The sequence below is a fragment of the Hermetia illucens genome, chromosome 6 (genome assembly GCF_905115235.1).
Source record: "Hermetia illucens chromosome 6, iHerIll2.2.curated.20191125, whole genome shotgun sequence".
In the NCBI taxonomy this organism is placed as follows: domain Eukaryota; kingdom Metazoa; phylum Arthropoda; class Insecta; order Diptera; family Stratiomyidae; genus Hermetia; species Hermetia illucens.
The window spans coordinates 32773429-32797464 of NC_051854.1; the positions used below are offsets into that span (position 1 = coordinate 32773429).

The 24036-nt window shown below is 39.9% G+C and overlaps 1 protein-coding gene across 15 annotated transcripts in view; it reads right to left on the bottom strand.

The window, feature by feature from the left end:
* LOC119658934 (transient receptor potential cation channel trpm) overlaps window positions 1–24036 on the bottom strand; it is a 489577-nt gene that overhangs the window by 72921 nt on the left and 392620 nt on the right. For all 15 annotated transcript variants that reach the window (XM_038066779.1, XM_038066781.1, XM_038066780.1 and 12 more), the window contains 6 exons: window positions 14762–14948; window positions 14544–14700; window positions 14375–14476; window positions 1400–1586; window positions 856–1045; window positions 565–776 (listed from right to left, as the gene is read on the bottom strand). In XM_038066779.1, coding sequence (XP_037922707.1) covers window positions 565–776; window positions 856–1045; window positions 1400–1586; window positions 14375–14476; window positions 14544–14700; window positions 14762–14948 — 1035 coding nt within the window. The remainder of the gene's footprint in view (window positions 1–564; window positions 777–855; window positions 1046–1399; window positions 1587–14374; window positions 14477–14543; window positions 14701–14761; window positions 14949–24036) is intronic.

Below are 24036 nucleotides of genomic sequence, written 5' to 3' on the forward strand. Positions count from 1 at the left end.
TCTGTTTTTTTTTTAGAATTTTCGGTTGGATAGGTTCTGACAACGAGACCTGTTACACATTTTGGGGGCATATTTTGAGCCTAACATCAGGTTCAGGTTCAAAAGGATTAACTGTTTCTGAGATATAAGATGTGATATACAGACAGGCAGACAAACAGTAAACCGATTTGAATAAAGTTTTGTTTTACACAAATGATCGAATGATGATCGGGGTTTCCAAGCTGAATAAACCCCAAAGGCAAAGCGGCTTCAAAAATCATGATCGTTTTCCCTCGTGAAGTTAGGTAGTTAGTTCTACCTCGTCTACCTCTACCTGGCAATCTGAAGACAAAATTATCCAACTTTCCTTATTTAGTAGACAATTAACTCCCATTTTGTTTCCTTCGAAAATAGAATGAGGGGCAAGGATTTTTAACACCAAAAGGGTCGATTTAAAAGTATTTTTCACTTCATCACTGATACACGAATGGACAATGATGAGCAGGGATTCTTTACATTTTTCAGGACAGTTACTTGAGGAATGCATTCGTTTAAAAATTGAAAATCTTATAAATTTTCACTTACCTTAAAATTAGTATTCTTCCTCGTTCTCAAGCCACCCATCCACAAGTCCGCTAGAATTACTTGACTGCAAGGGTGGGCTAATAGGGCGCGATGATTAGCTGCCACCGCCAGCGACAGGCAACTTTGGCTCGACCATGAGTGAAGTTCACATGTTAAAAGTCTTTGGGCTTTGTCAGCATCTTGTCTATAGCAAAAGTCAAGTAACTTTATCCCTGTTGAGTAAGAATTCATGGAAATTCCGTTGAAAATATGTAAATCGCCTATAAAGTTAAGGACTAAATCTTCCCTTACCCTTCGTTTCAAACTCTTTTGCATAATTCCTTAGCTCATCGTAGATTTCTGTATCGAGGTCATCCTCTGCCGCTTCGTGGGCCATTGCCTTATAAAGCTTGCATGCAACAAGTGACTTGGCTAAAGCTTCTTCCCCATGAGTCCACATTAACAAGGCCATTTGTTGCCGCTTTGTAAGCACGGCCCACATCTGAAAAAAAGATTTAACGACACAACTCTAAAAAATGACTTTGTACGACAAAGGGTTGCTTTCGGGCTTTGTGGGTATGTATTCACTATGAGTATTTGAATATCTTTTGATACGTTCCTGGTTCAGAGGACATATTCAACTTATAGTTCCGCTGTATAAACTTCATGAATAATTTACAGCCAACACTTTTTATTCAATTATTGATTCCCGTCTAAATCCCAAAATAGAGTTCAATCGTGTTGGCCCCAAAAATGCTACAACAGTCAATCAGCTTATCATATTATCACAGTCTATGCGTTATCTTCTCTCGTCTACTGGCAAAACCCAAAAACAACCCTGCAATCAATATCTTACCAGGAGTTCATTGAAAGGGAACTCGAAAAGTGCCATTTCGGATGTAAAGGGCAAAAGTCCTGTGACCAGACTCATGGAGTTCGCCCCGGCAAATCTTTGGAATGTCGATGACTTCCTATGAGCGTTGGCATAGCTGTTCATAACTTTGGCGTAAATAGGCCGGAATTTCCGGCGCGTGTAATAAGATCTGTAATGGAATTTGGATATAATCAAGAGGTTGAAACAACTAGTTATCACAAACATCTACGCTTCCACAAAACTTCATTAATACAGATTTATTCGCATGAAGCTACGACAACAGGGCCATTTAGAAAGATGGCAATTAGGCTTTGCAAAGTACCTTAATTGCATTACTTTATATACACTCAGCGACACAGGAGTATATGTACATTCATTTTCGCATAAATGTCCTTGCGATTAGCAACGTTATTTTTTGCATAAGCCTGCTAAATCTTATTTATGGTCCGCAGTGTAAACTCAAGAGATTCGAAACTTAACTTAAGTATTAGTAAAGATTTTCAAATTTGTGAACATAAACACAGCATTTGAATGCGTAAAACCAAATCATATGCAAGCTATAATAATTCCATTATAATATTTTGGTCTATTACGTCTAAATCGAATGAAACGAATGTTTCGGAATTAGATTTTATCATGAGCAGATAACTCTGCACGGGAAACAACTTGTTACGAAGTCAGAAAAGGAGCCTCGGACTGGATTGAGAACACAACAACGAACCCGACAACGAAAACGGAACAACGAGTTGCGCATTTTGTCTTGAAGTTGCATAACAGCGTTAGAGGAGACACATTGGACCTGTGCTTCCGAGGGAAATTTAGAAATATAAGCTTCATTAACGGTCATGCTCCTAGAGAGGAGACCGCAAAATCGGCGAAGGATACCTTCTTCTTCTTTTTCTTCAGCCTTTGTCCCGTTCACAAGTGGGGTCGACTCGTCGTGATCGGCTTCGCCATTTGGCTCTATCGAATGCCTGATCTGGGTGCAATCTCGAGGCTTTCATATCCCCATCCAGCGTATCAAGCCACCGTTGCTTAGGTCTGCCTTTTGGTCGTTTACCATCGACTTCGATGTTCAGACCAATCTTGGCAAGTGAATTCTCGTTTGCACGAATTGCGTGAGCATACCATCGAAGACACCTCTGTCGCAACTTTTCCACGATCGGTGCAACCCCATAACGATCGCGGATATCATCATTTCGGATGTGATCTAAACGTGTGACGCCACTAGTCCAACGTAGCATCTTCGTCTCCATTACCGCAAGACGCCGTTCATTGTCTTTTATGGTTGGCCAACACTCCGAACCATAGAGAGCGACTGGATGGACGACATTGCGGTAAATTTTAGATTTGAGACGTTCGTTGATACGTCGATCACAAAGGACACCAGTTGTGGAACGCCACTTCATCCAGGTTGCGTTAATGCGTGAAGCAATTTCATAACGCAGCCCTCCATTGGCTGATAGCGTTGACCCGAGGTATTTAAATCGTTCAGTTCTGGGCAGATCACTGCCACTGACAGTGATTGTGCCTGTTTCATGGGGATCGGTCGTCAAAAATTCAGTTTTGTTTAAATTCAATCTGAGACCGTGTTGCATGAGGCGATCATTCCATTTTTGAACAAGTTGCTCGAGATCATTTTTGCTATCAGATGCTAGTTAAACATCATATGCATAAAGCAGTGTGTAGGGCGCTGGACGTTGGATATCCCGTGTGACGGTGTCCATAACAAGGACAAAGAGGAGTGGTGAGAGGGCACTTCCTTGATGAACTCCAACAGAGACACGAAGCGGTTTTGATACACCCGCCATACTTCGAACTTTACTTTTCGGATCGTGGTAGAGCAATTGAACCCAGCGCACGAGTTCTTCTGGCAGCAAGTGTTGTCGTAAAGCATACCAGATGAGTTCGTGTGGTACACGGTCAAACGTTTTCTCTAGATCCAGAAAGGCAATGTAAAGAGGGCGATGCTTCTCACGGTGTTTCTCCATGAGTAACCGCGCAGCGTGTATTGCGTCAGTAGTTCCGCAGTTCTTGACAAATCTGGCTTGATTCACGGTTATTTCGACGATTTCGCGAATACGGTTGTCAAGAATGCGTTCAAAAATCTTCATGGTATGGGAAAGTAACCGGATCGGACGGTAATTTGAACATTCTGCTGGGCTACCTTTCTTTTTCCATATTGGAACAGTGGTACTTTCTTGTCAGTCAGATGGTGTTCTTCCTTCCTGAATAACCCGGTTAAAGAATTCGCTGAGCCACAGTGTTGGGTCCCAGCTCTTCGCTTTCCAGAGCTCAGATGCGATGTCGTCAGGTCCTGTTGCTTTCCCCGATTTCATTTGTTTTATTGCCTCCTCGACTTCAGTTGGGCTGACAGGTGGAACTGCTCCAAATGTCGGCAATGATTGTGGAAGTGGAGGATGAGCAAATTCTTCAGTTGAAATCTGCTCGAAGTATTCTCGCCATCTATCCGTTGCGGCTCGACGGTTGGTAAGCAAAGTACCGTTCTTGTCATTAACACAACAGAAGTGTTCGATATCCTGTGTGCGTTCATCACTGCTTTTAGCAAGTCGATACAGATCTCTCTCGCCATCCCGAGTGTCCAGTTTATCGTAAAGATTTTTGAAATGGTTCGAAGCCTGTCCCAGATATGATATCAAAATCATGCTTGGGGATTTTAACAGTCAAGTAGGAACGGAGCCCCTCTCCAGGCGATACGTTGGCTCTCATAGCTTACATACGACTACCAATGATAACGGACTGCGGATAATTCAATTAGTAATGTGATACGAAATGGTTATTGGAAGTATTTGGTTTGCATGGAAAGCGGTCCACAAATTAACGTGGACCTCTCCAAACGGAACCACTTTCAACCAAATTGACCACGTGTTGATCGAACGCTGCCTTGATGAATGTCAGAATATATAAGGGGGCCAATATAAATTCGGGTCATTATATCGTTGACATGATGCAACGGGCTCGAATAACAATACCACACAGAATCCCCTCTGAAAATCAGATAAGAAGAGAGATTGCTGAAGCTAACTGCAGTCAACAGAGGCCCTGGAGATGAAGCATCGACAAATGATCTCCACAATCACCTGAAAAACGTTATCATTGATATGGCCACAAATATAGTTGGCCCCAGTCGCAAAAAAAATTAGAACGACTGGTTCGACGATGAATATAAACTAGCAACGGAACAGAAGAATGCTGCATACCGGGTAATGTTGCATTTTCAAAGAATGCGGGCACGGTCGGAGACTTATCACGAACTCCGTCGAGCGGAGAAGTGACTCCACAGATGGAAAAGAAAGCCTGGGAGAACCAACAGGTTTTTGAACTCGAAAAGTACAGAGAGCAATCCCACCAGGGGCACAAGTTTTACCAACAAGTCAGCAGAATGAAACCTTATACACCTCGCTGCTCATCCTGTCGAAACAAAGAGGGAAATCTGATTTTCGACAGAATGGGCATACTGGAGACTTAGGATGAGTATTTTGATGAACTGCTCAACAACCAGGACATCGACGAAGATGACGGACAAATACTGCCACCACCAAGATGGAAAAAACAGTCCGTACAATTTATCGGCTTAAAAATCATAAATCGCCAGGAGCCGATGGAATTACAGGCGAATTGGTTAAATATAGAGGTGAATTACACCAAGCGGTTCGTTAGCTAATGCTCAAGGTCTGGGCTAGCGAATCAAGCCTGACTACTGGTAACGAGGCATTATCTGTCTCATACATAAATAACAAGTCGGGAAACCGGAAGCTAGACGGTTCAGGTACGAAAGGTTTTGTGTATTTCTTTTATAAAGAGATTGGAGTGTGCATTTGCCCCATTAGTATGTAGCACGTAATATATGCATATATTATGTGAAAATACCCACTTTCAAGTGATATTGACATTCAAAGTCAAATTTGCACAGAAACGACAAGTTTAACCTATTATAACTTGGTTAGTAATGGTGTGATTTTCGCCAAATTTGATGAGATCATGCTCTATACTGTGACTATATTGCTGCAAAATTTCGATGAACTTAAGGGGAGTTTTCCTGCCAATTACTAAAAATTCTAGTAATGTACTATTATTAACTTTATTTGAACAGGTATCCGTATGGAGGGTATCTCGGAGCCTAGACACCATGCAGTGGCAGCTTCTTGATATTTTTTCAGATTTTCCGGTTTGGTAGTCTCTGAGAATGGGTTCGTTAAAAAAATGATAATTTTCAACCTCCCTCACTCCCCACCATTCCAACAAATATCAAAACCAAGACCGACTTCGAAAAGTACTAATCGAGGGCTTTAATTTGATACCCAACATGACTATATTTGATGAAAAAAAATGTACACCCTCCTTTTGTATGTATGGGACCCACCCTTAAATTCGACGTAAAAGGATGTAACTCACCAAGGTAAAGACTGTATGCGGCCATGAGAGGATTCGGTATCCCGAATTTTTCCGCACATGACGATGCATTCCTCAAACAAAATTTTAATCAAGAACTTTGCTCAATTAATTCACACATTATAAAAATCGGCGGAGCAATTTGTTTAGTCTTACAGAATCAAGCGTATCTCGACAACTAATGAAACTTATAAAACGAAATTTGGCAAAGATGTTATGTATAGTGCTACCAACCCAAGAAAATAAAAGCGATACCGGCGACCCGGGAGATTTAGATAAAAAATTGATCTTATTTTTTGGACATAGTAGTACATATTACATACAGCATTCTGTATTATGGAATGTAATGATGTGTTCAAGAGTATACAATTGTCGTAAACTTGTCGACAAGTCTTCAGAAGAGTTAAACCACAAAACTAGAATGGGATCGGTCTTGTAGTTAGTAATTAGTTCATCTGTTCTTTTTTGGCCGTGCGCTACTCCATGTAACATCGTCTAGAATGTCACAATAGATATTGTTCAGACTGTCTACATCTGTTCTTTTATGCACGGTGTTATTAACTAGGGACATGTGTAGGACCTCTGACATCATTCCTTTTTTGAAATAATGATCCTTGACATATATTTTAATCTCATCAAAAAGTGGCGTAAAATTACCAGTTTAACGCTGATGAGCTTACACCGTTTCATACCTCCTCCAAATCTGATTTATACCAAGCGACCCTGTTCTTTAAAACTCGTTCGATTGTTCACATATAAACGATCTGACATTCCTTGTTAGACTTTCCTCGGCATGGTGTCTTACACACAATATTGGCTTGATCAATGATTGTTACTAGAGCTTTCAGCCGCTTTCAGTCTTGGGAACTCCGATATTATAGGGGATTCGGTAACATATTTGCCTGTCTGCGGATTCTTATAGAATTCTTTCGGTTTTTTTGAAAATTTATGGCACCTAGTACTCGAACCACATGCTTGCTTGAATCACCTTTCCTCAACTTTTTGTTTTGCTGCTAGAAATACACGTAACATTACCTTAGTAGGGGGTGTCAATTCCATTGAGGAATGTGCAACTTCGTGTTAATTAGCAATTCTCACATCAGTAGAAGAGTGAAGTTGAAGCGTGAATAGTTATGGGCTTGCGAATAGAGTAACATTGTTTCACTCTGAGTGAAAACGTTGTGTGCATGAGTACGCAGCAACCAGAAGTTCCCCTGTAGAGTTGTTGCAGTGACCGTGCAACAATGGACTGGTCCAACTGGTTAATGTATTTGCAAGACGCCCATCACATAGCATTTTCCTGGATGCGATAATTCTGTAGGCATGATCCGCTGAGATCCAAGAGGATTAATGGCCGTAATTTGCATGTGCAGCATGGCTTGAGGCAGGGTGGCATTGTGAGCCAATCGCTTTTGCGATGAAGAATCCAACTCAGCAGAACTAGAAACACATTAATGGAGAGAAGGCGATGGTGGTTACGTTCGAAACAATAGCAAATTACATATCTACATCTATCGTAATGGGATGTATTTTAATGCCTGTAGGTTTTTGTATAGATACATCACTGTGATTCAGATTTTTCCCTTGGATAAGTGTTAAGAACGAGATTTGTTGCACTTTTCGGAGCGTTTCGAAAAGTATTAATTGAACCCTTTCAGTTGATACACGACATAATATTCTTGCACGTGTTCACAGACCACATACCGTCACCAAGTTTGACGATACCTTCAGCGGTTTCGGAATAAATCTCGTATGACAGACGGACAGACAGACACTGAACCGAGTTTAATAAGCTTTTGTTTCACACGAAACCTTACAAATAGTATAAGTATACATATATATTTACTTCCCGATATCATAATTCTTTACAAACTGTTGAAACAATAGAAGACAGTACTAAATATTCCCTTCTACGTTTTGGAGATTGAGGGACTGACGAAACGTAGAGTGGAGATCCTAGATTATGAAAGGAGTGGCCTTAATGCAGGGAAGAGGTTAACAAAAGTGATCTCATCTTCACCGTTAGAAATACTTTTGATTTGACTAGGTAATATAAAATGAAGTGGGAAATCAACACTTGCCCGAGGATTGACTGCCGGAGCATCGACCAAGCGCAGTTAGCCTCTGTGAAAGAGGGGAGGACTTCTGATAAAAAGAACAGATAAAAAAAGGAGAGGACGCGTGATGATTGAGGGGAGAGCCAGCCCTGACACGTAGTACCTCCGCTCGCTCAACGAGGCGGACAGTTTAAATCATATGCGGTATTATGGGACAGATCCTAGAAAAGGCATAGAGGAGAAAATTTTTGTGAAATTTCAGAATCGGCCGTGCACTTCTTAAGGATGGTCCTTACGAAGCGTTGAAGGGGTTCAACTATATCAGGGGATATGGCAGCCTAACATGGGCTACCATACTCAGAAATGGTCGCATTAAGGTTCTGTACAAGAGGATTTTATTGGCAGTGAACAGGGCCCGTTTTTAAGGTTTTGTGGGGGGGGGGGGGACAAGACAGGAAAACGCCCCTTAAGTTCACCGTAGAATCACGAAATTTCGCAACAATGCAGACTACAGCATAGAACATGATTCTGTCAAATTTGGTGAAAATCTCATTACTAACAAAGTTATACTAGGTCAAACTGTCGCTTCTCTGCTGAATTTGCATGTTAATATCACTTGAAAGTGGATATTTTCACATAATATATGCATACATTATGTGCTACATACTAATGGGACAAATGCACACTCAAATGTCTTTATAAAAGAAATACACAAAACCTTTCATACCTGAGCGTCTAGCTTCTGGTTTCCCGACTTGTTTAAGGCGGTGGTTGTGTTTAAGTTCGTTGTTGAGTGAGATTACCAGGTATTTAGATATTGATTTTGGTGGGAGAGTGTGATTGAAAATGCATAGTTGTAGGTTTTTACTTTCTGGCACTATGCATCTGTGACACTTCCCGCTGGGATTTCTAAAGCAAATAACCTCCGATTTACGGAAATTTACTGTGAGGGTCCACCGGCTGAAATATGCTGCATTATTGATCAGATATTTGGGAGAGAAAGAGGCTAAGGAGGATCTGGGCGCACTCACGTACAGGATGGTGTCGCCCGTGAAGAGGTTTCCTTCTGATGCGGGAGGGTCATTGTCTTCAGCCTGTCAGTCTGGGCTACCGCTGGCGTTAATAAGAAATTTGCGGGAGGCAGAGGTATATCGTGGAGCAAGATTTTAAAAAGTTTGTTGCCTAGGATGAAGCTTTGTGGGACTTCTGAGTCCACAGGGAATTCGATGGAGCGAAGTCTATCAAAGCGCACGTGACAAGTTCTGTTGGCGAGGAAATCTACAAGTCATCATCATCAACGGCGCAACAACCGGTATCCGGTCTAGGCCTGTCTTAATAAGGAACTCCAGACATCCCGGTTTTGCGCCGAGGCCCACCAATTCGATATCCTTAAAAGCTGTCTGGCGTCCTGACCTACGCCATCATTCCATCTTAGGCAGGGTCTGCCTCGTCTTCTTTTTCTACCATAGATATTGCCCTTATAGACTTTCCGGATGGGATCATCCTCATCCATACGGATTAAGTGGCCCGCCCACCGTAACCTATTGAGCCGGATTTTATCCACAATCGGATGGTCATGGTATCGCTCATAGATTTCGTCACGTCCATCCTCATGTAGGGGGCCAAAAATTCTTCGGAGGATTCTTCCCTCGAACGCAGTCAAGAGTTCGCAATTTTTCTTGCTAAGAACCCAAGTTTCCGAGGAATACATGAGGACTGGCAAGATCATAGTCTTGTACAGTAAGAGCTTTGACACTATGGTGAGACGTTTCGAGCGGAACAGTCTTTGCAAACTGAAATAGGCTCTGTTGGCTGCCAACACCCGTGCGCGGATTTCATCATCGTAGCTATTATCGGTTGTGATTTTCGACCCTAGATAGGAGAAATTGTCAACGGTCTCAAAGTTGTATTCTCCTATCCTTATTCTTCCTGTTTGACCAGTGCGATTTGATGTTGTTGGTTGATTCGTCTTTGGTGCTGACGTTGCCACCATATATTTTGTCTCGCCTTCATTGATGTGCAGCCCAAGATCTCGCCCCAATCGCCGCCTGCTCGATCTGGATGAAGGCAGTTTGTACGTCTCGGGGGGTTCTTCCCATGATGTCGATATCGTCAGCATAGGCCAGTAGGTGGGTGGACTTAAAGAGGATCGCACCTCGTGCATTGCAAATCTACAAGTATTCTATCATAAATAAGGGGAGGGGAATTAGTCTGAATTAACTTGTATAACAGGCCCTCTTTAAAATCGATTGGTTTTTCAAGGTTTTTCAAGATGCATGCTACATTGCGTTGTCTGTTTTCCAGGTTATTGAGGATGTCTTCTTCCAGATAGATAATTGCCTGTTCAGTGGAGTCACACCTTTCAGGTAGATTAGTAATGCGTTCGAAAATTCTCCCAATATTGGATAGAAGAAAGATGCGCCTCATATTTTTGAGATCGCCGGAGCCTTTTTTCTTAGGAGTAGGTATCAGAAGAGTTGATCTCCAGATTATAGGGAGATGCCCGTTATTCATGCAGATGTTCAATAGAATGGCAGGATGGTCCCTGGTGGCGGGCGCACACTTCCGTAAGATGAATTTGGAGATACCGTCAGCTCCCGATGATTGGAAGGTAAAGAAGGAGGCGAACGGGCCGATTCTGACAATGTCAGCTGGGGGAAAAGAGCATAGGAAGGAAGGATACTCGCCTTTTTATTGTTAACAGCAGTGGCGACTTGTGAGTTCCAAATGGGTCCACGGATAATCTGTTTCTGATATTTTTTTCCTCAGGGGAGTGGAAATGAAAGTTTCTTATTTTCTAATAGCTCCATTAATTTTGCTGGACAAGATTTTAATGATCTCGGAAAGGAGAGGATATTCAGCATTACATCTGTTACGTTGGCCGTGGGATAATCATTTCCTTCGCTGCAGGACACTCCTGTCGCGCAAGACTCTTTATCGGGAGCCCGTTTGTCCATTGTGAGATCGGAGACACTATTGAATTTCCCGATATAAGTGGCTAGCGGATACGCATTTTGCGGAAGAACGAAGAAGGGTAGGAATGAGGGTTCCTCTTAGTGCTCTCTTTACGCTAAAATGATCCGAACTTTTGTGGACATCTGAAGGAATTGCCTAGGTGACCCAGTTGGCCACAATTTATGCATTTGGAGGGCGCCATGAGTCGACCGAGGGCGATCCTTAGGAGCAGTTGGGTTCGCGCATTTGAAACATCTGGGATTGTAGCCGCAATTTGTAGATACGTAGCAAAATTATTGGCAGTTGGAGCTCTGAGTGATATCCCCTTCCCTGGGTTTCTCCAAATTGATTCGTTGATTTAAGAAGGTTTTTAGTTTTGAGACTTTGGTGGTAACTGCTTCGGAACTGAGGGTTGGTACCATTGCCAGTGCCCGTGACCAAGGAATGGAGAGTCTTAAGACGCGAATCAGCGTAAGCTTTGCTGAATTCTTGGTTTCCGCTGCCACATCGTCAGCATTATAGTCATAAGAAGAGATTCTTCTAAGTCATGGTTGCCTTCTTCTTCTCCTTAATGGTGAAAGAGTGGCCTTCTAATTTGGAGGCCTTAATTAAGTGGAAGAGTATCTTGTGTGTGATAGAACAGTTAAGCCGGAACTTAAACCTGTCGGTGGACTGGACCCAATGCCCCGGCAGTCAAACTGTACAAACAGATTGGCAGGAGGAAACGAATTTTATTACTATTCTTATCTGCCGGCGGTCTGGCCGAGCCAGCTGAGTTGGAAGTTCCGGGGCGTGCGTCGAGGCGGTGTTCGTGGTCCGCGAGAAGATGGTATCGATTTTTGTTTCCCGGTGCCTCGTTGCCCGCGATGCTAGAAGCCGTTTGTTTGCATTTATAAACCGACTTACTTCAAAACAGAGGTAGTCCACTTGTATTGTAAAGGCCTCCAAATTGGATGATGGGAAACCAAAAATTTAAAAATATTTACGGTCAATAAACAAGTGGTTATCATCCCTACCTCAATTACATTTTTTATGCAAACGAAACAATGTGACGGACGGTTGAAGGATAAATTTAAAAAATCAAATCAATCAAATAAAATCAAATCAACTTTTTTTTCACAATTTTGTGAAGTTGTAAGACACACAACACAATGTTTAAAATGTTACTTTGAGAAAAACATGTTTAATTTTTTTAACCAAAAATCATGGATAAGACATTAGACCTGAAGATTTGCAAGAATTTTACTTTTGTTCGATCTAGCCCTTCTATGTTGAGTATTACTTTTTTTGAGGAGTGAAAATCAAATAGCTCACAAGACAAGGAATGGAAAATATATTTTTCGGCTAATACAGATGGTTACGGCGCAATTAATACACATCGTTATAATTATCAAAGCACTGTTCGGTTTTCCAAGACATTTCAAAAAATATCAGGGGAAAAAACGATTTTTAATATGTGCTAGGATGAGAAGGCCGTAATTTATCAAAGATCAACGCAACCCCATATCGTGTGTGTTCATGGGTTGTTACAAAATTGGTCTAATGAAACATCTTCGTTTCCATTACCGAGAAGCGTCGTTAATTATCTTTTATAGTTGCCAGTACTCAGAACCATAGAGGCCGGCAGGGCGGACGAATTTGCGGCGCATTTTGGATTTGAGAGGTTTGTTGATGCGTCGAATACAAAGAACGCGGGTAATGGAACGCCACTTCTACCAAGCTGAGCAGAAGTGTGAAGCAATTTTATAGCGCAGTTTACCTTTAGTTGATAGCATTGCTCAGTTCTCGGCAGCTTGCTGCTAATGAGAGTGATAGTGCTTTCCTTTAGGTTGGTTGTTAAAAATTCTTTTGTAGTTCAGATTCAGTCGCAGACCGCATGAAGCAATCATTCCAGTTGGGGCAAGTTGCTCGAGATCGACTTTGTTATGAGATCCTAGGAAAATATTGGATGTTGGATGTCCCGTGTGACAGTGTTCATAACAAGAGCAAACCGGAGGGAGGAATAGGAATTTCCTTGAAGAAAACCACCAAAAATACGAAGCGGTTTTAATACGTTCGCCATACTTTGAACTTCACTTTTCGGACAGTAGTAGAGCAATTTAACCCAGCGCACGAGTTCTTCTGGCACTAGGTGTTGCCGCAGAGCATAACAAATGGGTTCATGTAATACAAATTCGAACGCCTTTTCTAGATCCAGAAATACAATGTAAAGAGACAGATGCTTTTCACGGTGTTCCTCCATGAGCAACCGCCCAACCCTTACTTGATTTACGGTTATTTGAACGATGTCGGGAATGCTGTTGTCAAGACTGCGTTCAAAAATCTTCATGGTGTGCGACAGCAACTGGATCGGACGGTAATTTGAACATTCTGCTGGACCACCTTTCTTTTTCCATGTTGGAAGTCTGTTCTACCTTGCCAGTCAGATGGTGTTCTTCCCTCCTCAATAACCCGATTCGAAAAGTCACTGAGCTACAGTGTTTGGCCCTAACGCTTTACTTTCCACACTTCAGCGTCATGTCATCAGATCCTGTTCCATTCCCCAATTTCATTTGTTTTATTGCTTCCTCGACTTCAGTCGGGCTAATATTTTCGTTACGGTAGTTTCTTATTTTGTAACTGAAATCAAATTGCAAAATGTGTGTTCTAAGTGTGTTATGGCTTGTAGTTTTGGATATGTAAGTATACACGTAAATAGAAAAAGCATTGTGTGTAACAAAATTCTGTCCCTTCCATCGCACCAAAATCCTCCCATTCGCTACGTGCTTGGAATTTCAGTGTTGAAGCAACTTTACTTTACAATTCCCTGTCAATATATCCAAAATTAACGAATTAATTACATGTGACAGGCAGGATGACACACTGTAACCTCATTTTAATAAGAATTTATTTATCATTAACCATTTTGAAGAACGTGCCGATCACATTATTTCATAGTAGTTTTCAGAAATATTAAAACCATAAGTTTGTGGATTCAACAAAGGCATTTAATACCAAGTTAAAAACCATCAAGTGATTTTAATGGACTTTGTCAGCACCATAATTTTGTGTTCCTATAAATATGAACCGCTCCACTATTACTACCAAGAATACAATGTATATGAATGTGGAGCTTAGAATTAATATACTTTGTAAATAAATATAAATTGTAGGCCAGTTATCAAATCAGCAATTGGAGGTAATTCACGTAGATATTCAAATTTAATTGGACACTTTTAGGCCGTTTGACAGATTTATCTCTCCAACTCCATTTATAATAAATAGTTGCAAACTATGCTATCCCCTACCTTCACTCCTAACTGAAAATAATGATAATGTCCTAAGCAATACATTCTGCTTCAGAACCCTGATTTTTTTCACAGAGATTACTGCTTGACATAAAAAGTTAATGGCCCTTGAATTAATTCTATCAACACACGTACAATTTATTCTGCCCATTATTAAAGCAGGTATACAGGCGTGACCACCGCAAATGGCAGTAATTGTGATAAGGGTTTGTAAACTGGATAGACTTAATTTGTGAATACATTACCTGTAAGCGCCGCCCATTAATTTATTTATGACTAATCCTATGTCGTGCAATGTGTAAACGTATCCCTTTGGTATGTGTGGTCTTACATCTCTAAGAATATATCTGGAATTAGGGTAAAACTGGGTTTAGTTATCATTGTCAATTATCTTTCATGGCGTTATCTGCCCACCCTAATGTGTTAGCTGGTCCATGTTTTGTATTATACAATTCTTCTAATCGTGGTATTGTCAGAAATTTCTTCATTGAAACGCCGTTTTCTAAAAGCAACTTAACGAAATCGATACGATCGTGCTCTAGTGCTTGCATCATTGCTTCATCAAGAGCACCTGAAATTGAAATGATTCTTATGATATGTGTTCCTCCACCTCTAATTTCCAGTTAGCTTACCTGGTGGCCATTCTTGTCCATAGACAAAAATTTCGCTTCTAGCAATGTCTACACGATTCCACGTTAGAGCAAGACTCAGCTGCTCAGGAGGGCTTAGATGCTGCGACTTAAATAAGGCCGTTAATATTGTCTGATCGAGTTCTTGGGGTTCGCCATCAGCTTTCTCTTGTATTCGAAATACTGTTATCTGCATATAAATTAGGGAAAAATTAGGACAATGTTACAGCATTGGTATTGAGCAAATTGTTCAAATCTGGAACTAGAAAGTTGTGTACAATTGGCTAGAATTCCGCAAATAAATCTTGCTGACCAGTGAACTAGTCACCGACTAGCAGTTTGATTATTCTGGAATGAATCTTTGAATTTACAGCAAACATCGTGGGGATGCTAGCGGTGTGAACTTATAATACTTAAATATGGGTAGATGTTAAATGTTATCTATGTGTGGTAAAATAAAGTATGCAAACAACGAATTACAAAGCTGCTGAAATGAGCTTGTGTTCGGGAAATTTAAATAAAGATTTGGGCATAAAGATTATGAGCTTGTAAGGATAATGGGAATTTTAACATTGCATATTCAAAGTCCAAAATTTAAATGAGGCTCTCTATTTGTCTTTTCCCTGTCGCTCAACAAGGGAACTGGAATCACTTGACAGCAGCGGAATTAGATGTAAACCCCGGCATCAGATTGCAGACTTATTTTCAGGTTATATTGCACTCGTAAACATTGGCTCGCCAGGGTAGTTGAACGAAAAACAGAATGGCAATTACCAGGTTATTGCTCTACGTGATCAACAGAAAGGAATGTTCAAATGAAGAATATCAACCGAAATACTTCGCATAGAAAATGAACATTACATCATTCAGAGAGCAGTTTTAGAGATTTGTGTAATGGACCGACGTAAACCTAGCACAATCGCGCTTTGCAGGAATTTATGAGGTAATCGCAACTGGCTTTGTGGCGAATAATTGGACAATCATTGATTTTATAAGTTAAAAGAGATCTGTATCTGGATAGCTGAGTGGTTAGAGCACAAAGCTGTCGTACGGAAGGTCACGGTTCAAATCTCATTGGTGGCAGTGGAATTTGTATCGTGATTCGACGTCGGATACCAGTCGACTCAGCTGTGAATGAGTACCTGAGTCAAATCAGGGTAATAATCTCGAGCGAGCGCAATGCTGACCACATTGCCTCCTACAGTGTACTGTAGTGTACCGTTACGGTTTTGAATGAAGTGCTCTAACACACTTCAAGGCCCTGATCCAATATGGATTGTTGCGCCAACGATTATTATTATTATTATTATTAAGAAAGATCTTACGAATCTCACATCGACAACATTTGTGCACATGCTAAATTTCCAAAACACATGATATTCTCGTCATGTCAGCGATTATTTTCAAAGCAAATCTATTTCTAAGACTTGAGTATCATTATCAGGCGTCTTTTCGTCTTTGAAGCTTATTGCTTCGAATCCCGATTTTTAATAGATTCTTGTGTTCATCTTTTCCACGCCACGCTGTTGTAGGCGTATCACTTGCAAAGCATATTACCTATTATATGATGATAGTTAAAGCGGAGCAGAAAAAACAATATACAGAGAAGTAAATTCCTAGTTAAATATTGTCCTTAGAGGGAAGAGCAAGTAAATAGCTTAACATGCGTTTCTAAGTAAGGACACTGAACCAAAGGACCCAAGCTGTAGGGCGTTCTAGGATCGGCATAACCTCAGGATCGGGGAGTGAAAGTAAGTGTGAGCTCTGCGAAGAGTACTTCAAAAATGTCCACACTACGAGTACTCCGAGAGGCGATGCGGAAAATAATATTGGAGTGGGCAGAGAGCAGTCTATCAGGCAATTACAGAGCTTGGAAAGGGTACACGAAAATGCGGGGTTGCTGCAGAAAAGGGAGATTGAGGGTGTGGAGCCATGACGGATACTCCACCCAGGGAAGGTTCTTTTTGAAAAAGGAGGTCCGGGTGAATTTACGTTGTACAGCTCCAAGAACGCGACAATCACGGTAGCGGAAGGAGGACCAGGCTACACAGTAATATTCAAGGACGTTTTTAACAAGGGAGTTAAAAAGTGTTAAGGAGGGCTGAATTGAGGTAATAGCAAAGGAGAAACGTAGATATTTTGGAAGGCCGATTGATTATGTCAGTGAAGTGGGAACTGAAACGAAGTTTGTCATCAAAGACTACACCCAGGTCTTGAAAGGATGTCAGTAGTAAAAGGAGTTGTCCGCCGGGGAGGGTTTAAGTCAATAGCACATCAAGTGGCATTTGCTGAAATTCAGAGCCAGCTTGTTAACCGAGCACCAACGGACCAAAGAGTCAAGGTTGGACTGCAAGGGAGCACAGTCCCGTGAAGATGAAATAGAGACAAATAATCTAAGGTCGTTAAAGTACAACAAACATGGACAGGTGAGGATGGAGGAGAGGTCATTGATAAAAAACAAGAATAGTAGGGGGCCAAGTACAGAACCTTAGGGGGCACCAGGGGATTGAAAGAAGTAAGGATGAGTGTCCATGAAAAAAACCCTTTGTAGGAACGACACAAGGGACATAGTAGGAAATCCAAGAGATGATTGAGGGGGAAAGTTGAGTAGAGAGAATTTGGAGAAAAGAATATTGTGGTCAACGGTCTCAAAGGCTTTGGCGAAATCGATAGAAATAATACCTTCTGTCGTGAATTAAGGCTTTTAGTAACGAAGTTGGTAAAGAGCAAAAGGTTTAAGTAGTAGATCGGTGTTTCACGTAACCATGCCGTCCTTTCACAATGAAGTGACCGAAATGCGCGATCAACCAGTCGAAGAAGTATCTCTCGAGGATTTTGGAGCAAGATAAAAGGAGAGAGATGGGACGGTAGTTCACAGCTAGTCAAGAATTTTCGCTCTTGATGATAGGAATGTTAAGGGCCTCTTTTCAGAGATGAGATGAAGATGATACAATATATAGCAAAAAAGAACCTGTAACCTGCAATTGGAGTTGGTAGTTGTGTAGACATTAGAAATGTACGTTTACAGTGTTTTGTTAGTAACCACGAATCTTGAATTGAAGTAAAAATACTTTTGCATTGTACAACAGTACACCATTGGAGAACTTTGCATTGGAAACTTGGATATCAAAACCTGGCAACAACATTTTTTATTTATCTTTTATGAAATCACTGAAAAAGGCAACAAATAGTCACCATCATTTGCATATATAGCAGGAAATAAAATTTTGAGTAAAGCAAAAGGAAAATGTTTTGAATTTTTATTTTCACTATCATCGCTGGTGTTGTTAATAAAAACGAAATACTCAGATCAGCTAAAGAAAAGTATAGTAAGGCTATAGTTACAAGCACTATGCTTAATCCCACTTATCTCTCTCGGTGACAGATCCCGGAAGAGACCAACCAAGAAAACAAATTTAATGTCGCCACGAAAAAAACAACTGCCCGATAATTAAAAAGCCTTGAAAAAGTGCTAAATCTAAATTGACAGGGCAGATCAAACAATCAGCAAGAGTTTTTGACGCGGTCGCGCTGATGTCGAGACATACACCGGTAACGTCCTGTAGGGGATTGCGGTTGACCTAGTGTCGGCTAAAAAGAAAACGTTAAGCGGTGCTATAGTGGTGAAAGCCTGTTTACCGACACTAACGACCTCATGCTTTATTGAAAATCTCACCCTGCTACCTTTTACAAGACGGACAGTGAAATCAAATTGACTATATTCTCATAAGACAAGAGTCATTTTCTGACCGTCATTGACAACAAAGTGTTTGGCCCATCGCGAATTAGACGGTAGCGAATTTCGAGAAAAGAAAAGAAGTTATCTCATTTCCGTGAATGTCGACCATGAAGAACTTGGAGGAGACATGAAATCAGTTAAGTGAAAATACACCCCTTTGGGTCACCAAGCCTGGTACGAGGTTTATCAGACAAGAGAATTGGCTTTGAAGTGACGATAAAAAAACGAAGATTCCTAAGAAGAAGTCTCTCGGCGATGAAGTTCACACACAATACTTCGAGCAAATAAAATAAACAAATGAAATTGGAGAAAGCAACATGGCATGGCGACAGCGCAATTGATCTCTAGAAAGCGAGAACTCCAACCCAATAGTGAATCTTTCAATCTCGTTATTAAGAAAAATAGAAAACCACCTGATTGGCAAGACAGCACTGTCGTTCCAATATGGCAAAAGAAAGGCAATCCAGCACAATTTTCGAATCACCGTCCGAATTGTTCACACAAAATAATCTGTCATGCATTCGAACAATACCTAGTGACAGAAGGATATATCGCGCTGGGTTAAATTGTTCTATTGCGATCCCAAGAGTACATTTCGAAGTGTAGGAGGTATATCAAAGACGCTTCGTGATTATGTTGGTGCTCACCGAAAAAGAGACCTCTGGGCACTCCGCTAGACTATCAATGTCCAGCGTCTTACATAAACAGAGCCGATCTCAATCATCTAGTTCAAAGGACGACTGATTGTTTCACTGAATACGAATCGAACAGAGTTTTTGATGATGCAAGTTATGTATAATATTCCAAATTCCGAACAAATAAGAAATATTCTACAACAAGTAAATGCAAACGTTGCTGAAATTTCATGAGAAAATTCCAACAACGGAAATCTGCCAGACGCTACGTTGCAGTTTTGCATTTACCCATCCGCGGAAATTCTTGGTCTTAGATTACAATTGCAATTTGAAAATGTATAAAAGTAAAATGATTACATAGATTGCCCCCCAGTCGTTTTTCTAAAGTCGGTAAGCGTATTACTCGCGAAAAAAAGGATTCGAACTTGAACAAAGTCGATTGTCATTAATTTAGAACTTGAATAAAGTTAATTAGTTTTAAAGAAGAATATTCTTTGATTACTTTTTATTTTTTTTACTCCCATAACCGCATAACGACAAAACTGGCGCAGTCGGTAAACCCGGTGTTTAAGTGTCGTGTCTGTAATTAGTGCATAACTAATTAAATCGAAAAACCGAAAAGGTTAATCGATAATAAACGGGCTTCGCGACGCGAACATTAATAAAATTAATCAAAAATTTTATAAAACCAGAGCGGCCAAGTCCGAAAGGATAAGCCATAATAGGCTGCTTAAACTCTCTGCTGAGGCTGGCAAAGAGAAATCTGGTTATAGTGAAATTAAACTAATAAGTGAATAGAAAGAAAACACAGTGAAAAATTGTGATAAACAGTGAAATACTTTGACAAACAGTGAAAAAAAGAAAAATTGTGAGAGACAGTGAGTGACCAAGGACCAAATTATAAAAAAAAAAAAAAAAATTGCAGAAAATTCAAGGTAGTAGAAAGTAAGGTAGATTAGAGTACATTCCTTAAAAGTGGAGAGAAAAGGGAAGAGAGGTGAAATATTTAATATCAGCCGCAAATTAATTGACGAGTTCAGTATGGAAAATGCTTTTCGAGAACTCCAACAACGAGTTCAGGAGAGGGAGCAACAAGTACAACAATTGGCTGCGGCCCTCCAACAATTAAACTTACAGCAAGCAACAAATGAGCATAGGGAAAAAGTGCTCAGAGAAATTAAGTATATGAGCAGCTTCTCAGGAAAAGGAGAAGTAACCATTAATAGCTTTGTTAGCAATGTAGAATTTTACCTAAACGGAATAGCTAACGAAGACGTGCGGAAAGCTGCAGTTCGAGCTATTTTTTACGAGAAGATCCAGGGAGAGGCAAAGGATACTGTAATCAACATTCCAGAGCCAGATAATTGGAACCTGATTAAAACGCAACTTAAACTACGTTATAGACCGGATACAGAACCTGTAGACATCTATAGAAGGATCTCAAACCTCAAAGTTAGTTCCATTGATGAATTAGCCGAACAAATTCAACAGATAAAATACAAAACGGATGAATTAATAATATATTATAAAGATAGGTCAGGAATAGATTTAGGAAACGTGAATTCGATTTTAGTGAATACGGTAAAAGAAATGACTCAGGGGGTCGTATTAGATAAAATTTTTTATGAAAGTGATATTGATAAAATTATAGGCATTCTTAGGTTGCGGAGATATGAAGTTGAATGCATTAGACCTGAATTTAGAAGGCAAACATCTAATTATTATCAAAATAAAAATAAAACCAAAAAAAATTTTCGAAATGGGAACTATCAGGAAACAAATACAGACACACAATCAAGACCGCACAGACATAACGACAATGAAAGTGGTAGGCAACGAAATCATAATCATACTAACAATTCAGACAATAATCGATCAAAAAATCAAAACTCTGAAACCCAAAATTCCCACCAAATTAGACAGAATTCAGGGAAATGGAATAATAATAGCAATCAATTTAAACAGTATAACAATGGTAACTCGTTTCAGCGTAGATCAGACAGGTATAGGCAAAATCAAGAAGAGCCTATGGAAATTGAAAATATTCAATCTAATACTCGAAATGAAAGTGAACCATGGCAAAATAATCGAGAAAACAATAATATTGCGGATACGGAGGACACCCGCCGTGAAATAAACTCAAATTTTTTTATCAACTAGCCTCGGAAAGTTTACCCCTTATTCAAATTTCTTTAAATAACAACAAATATATTGCACTCATAGATACAGGTTCATCATTTAGTCTTGTAGACGAAAACGTCAAAGATTTTAAATGTGTTAAAATTGAACCAATTTATTTTTCCACTATTACTGGAAAAGATGTGATTGAATACGAAATTCAAACACGAGCACCTGCGGAATTTAAATTACCGTTTGGAGCTAAAATCAGATGGAAAGTAAAATCTCTGAAAAGGAGAAAATATCAATTTTTAATTGGTGCAGATTTATTAAATGCCCTAAACACAATTATCGACTTTGAAACAAACACTATAACTTTAAATAACCAAGTCATTAAATTCCTAAATAACCCTTCACCAACTAACCAAATATTTCAACTGGAACATATAGACAATAACTATCTACAACATCTAAATCTAAACCACTTAAATAAGGAAGAATATCCTGCAATCGTGAAACTTGTAAAAAGGTTTGATCACCTATTTTTCAAAGAAGGTGATAAGCTAACAAGTACTCATACCGTAAAACACGAAATTAAAACAATCACGGACGAGCAAATCAACTCGAAGTTGTACAGGTATCCACCCAAACACGAAGAGGAAGTTCGTAGGCAAATTCGTGAAATGGAGGCCCAAGGAATAATTCAAAAGAGTTCCTCTAAATATTCAAGTCCTCTTATTGTTGTCCCGAAAAAGCAAGATAATTCAGGACAACAAAAATTTAGATTAGTCGTAGACTATCGCCGCCTCAACGAAATAACTATTGACGATAAATTCCCTCTGCCCAATATGGATTCCTTGTTGGATAAACTCGGAAGGGCCCAATATTTTTCGACAATAGACCTGGCGAAGGGATATCACCAGATACTAGTCAAAAAGGAAGATCGTCACAAAACCGCCTTCGTAACACCTCATGGGTTATACGAATTTTGTAGGATGCCATTTGGGCTGAAAAACGCCCCGGCAACATTTCAGCGTCTCATGAATGATGTACTACGAGACTACATCAATAAAACTTGTGTAGTTTACCTGGATGACGTACTTATATTCAGTACTTCATTACAGGAACATATTAAATCCTTGACAGATATCTTTCGAGCTTTGGAAGCAAACCAGCTCAAAATTCAAATCGACAAGTGCAATTTCCTGAGAAAGGAAACGAGCTTCTTAGGACATGTAATAACTAAAGAAGGATTGAAGCCGAATCCGGATAAAATTAAAGTTATTGAACAACTAAAATTACCAAAAACCGAAAGACAGATTAGAAGCTTCATAGGGTTAACAGGCTTCTACCGAAAGTTTATACGCGATTATGCGAAGGTAGCTCAACCAATTACAAAATACCTGAAAAAGGGCAATAAAATAAATACTAAAGACCCGACGTATATTGAAGCCTTCGAAAAATTGAAAACATTAATAAGTACTCATCCTATATTACGTTTTCCGGATTTCCAAAAACCATTTCAACTTACTACTGATGCATCTGGATATGCAATCGGAGCGGTGCTCTCGCAAGAAGGACACCCAGTTTGTTTTGCCTCAAGGACCTTAAATAAACATGAATGTAACTATTCGGCAACGGACAAAGAATTCCTTGCTATATTTTGGGCCGTAAAATATTTTAGGCCTTACCTTTATGGTAATAAATTTACCATACTCACTGATCATCAACCGATCAAGTACTTGCACGCTAAGTATAGGGGTAAAGATATTTCCCCACAGCATCAAAGATGGCTTCTTAGACTTGGTGAATATCAGTTTACAATTGAATATCTCAAAGGCAAAGAAAATCGCGTTGCTGACTTTCTAAGCCGAATAAAACATGCAGAAGAAGATCAAAATCTGAATGAAGAAACATCTAAAGTCGAAAATCACTCAGAATCTACACTAGGTAACTTGTTTAATATCGAAGACGATGAAGTTGCAACTATGGCTACAATCCATTCTGCACAAGAAGAATTGCTAGACCACATTCCAATTAAGGAAGAGATCGTGAATAAATACCGCACTCAGATCATCCTTACAAATAACAAAACAATAGAGCTAGAAATCATTCACAATAAGCGAATAATTTACATAGCTGAATATGACTTTGAGAACCTAGGGGAGATTTTCAGGAAATACATTAAAAGAGGCACCACGGGAATCTATTCGGAAATTGCGGACACGAAATATAACATTGTCCAAGAAAAACTGAGACAAATGTTCTCCAACGATAGCACCATCAAATTTATCAGATGTTCTTACAGAGCACAAGACATTCTTACGGAAACAGAGGCTGTAAAACAAATATCATTTTATCATGTGAGGGAAAGCCTTCATTCGGGTATTCAGGAGACATTTCATAGTCTAAAGAACAAAATTTATTATCCTAAACTACTCGATATTATCCATGTCGTAATAAATCAATGCGACGTATGTCAACAAGTCAAATATGACAGAAAACCAATCAAGCCTAAATTCGAATTTTCAGAAACCCCGAGCGATATAAATCAAATCATCCAAGTAGATATATATTTCATTATGAAACATACTTTCATGACTGTCATAGACAGATTTTCTAAATTTGGAACAGCATACTATTTAAATGACAGGAACCACATAACAATAATAGAAAAACTGGAAGATCACTTCGCCAAAATAGGCAAACCAAGCAAAATTGTTGCTGGAAACGAATTAAATGCAGTTCAAGTGAAAGAATTTCTTGAATCCGAAGGTGTGACACTC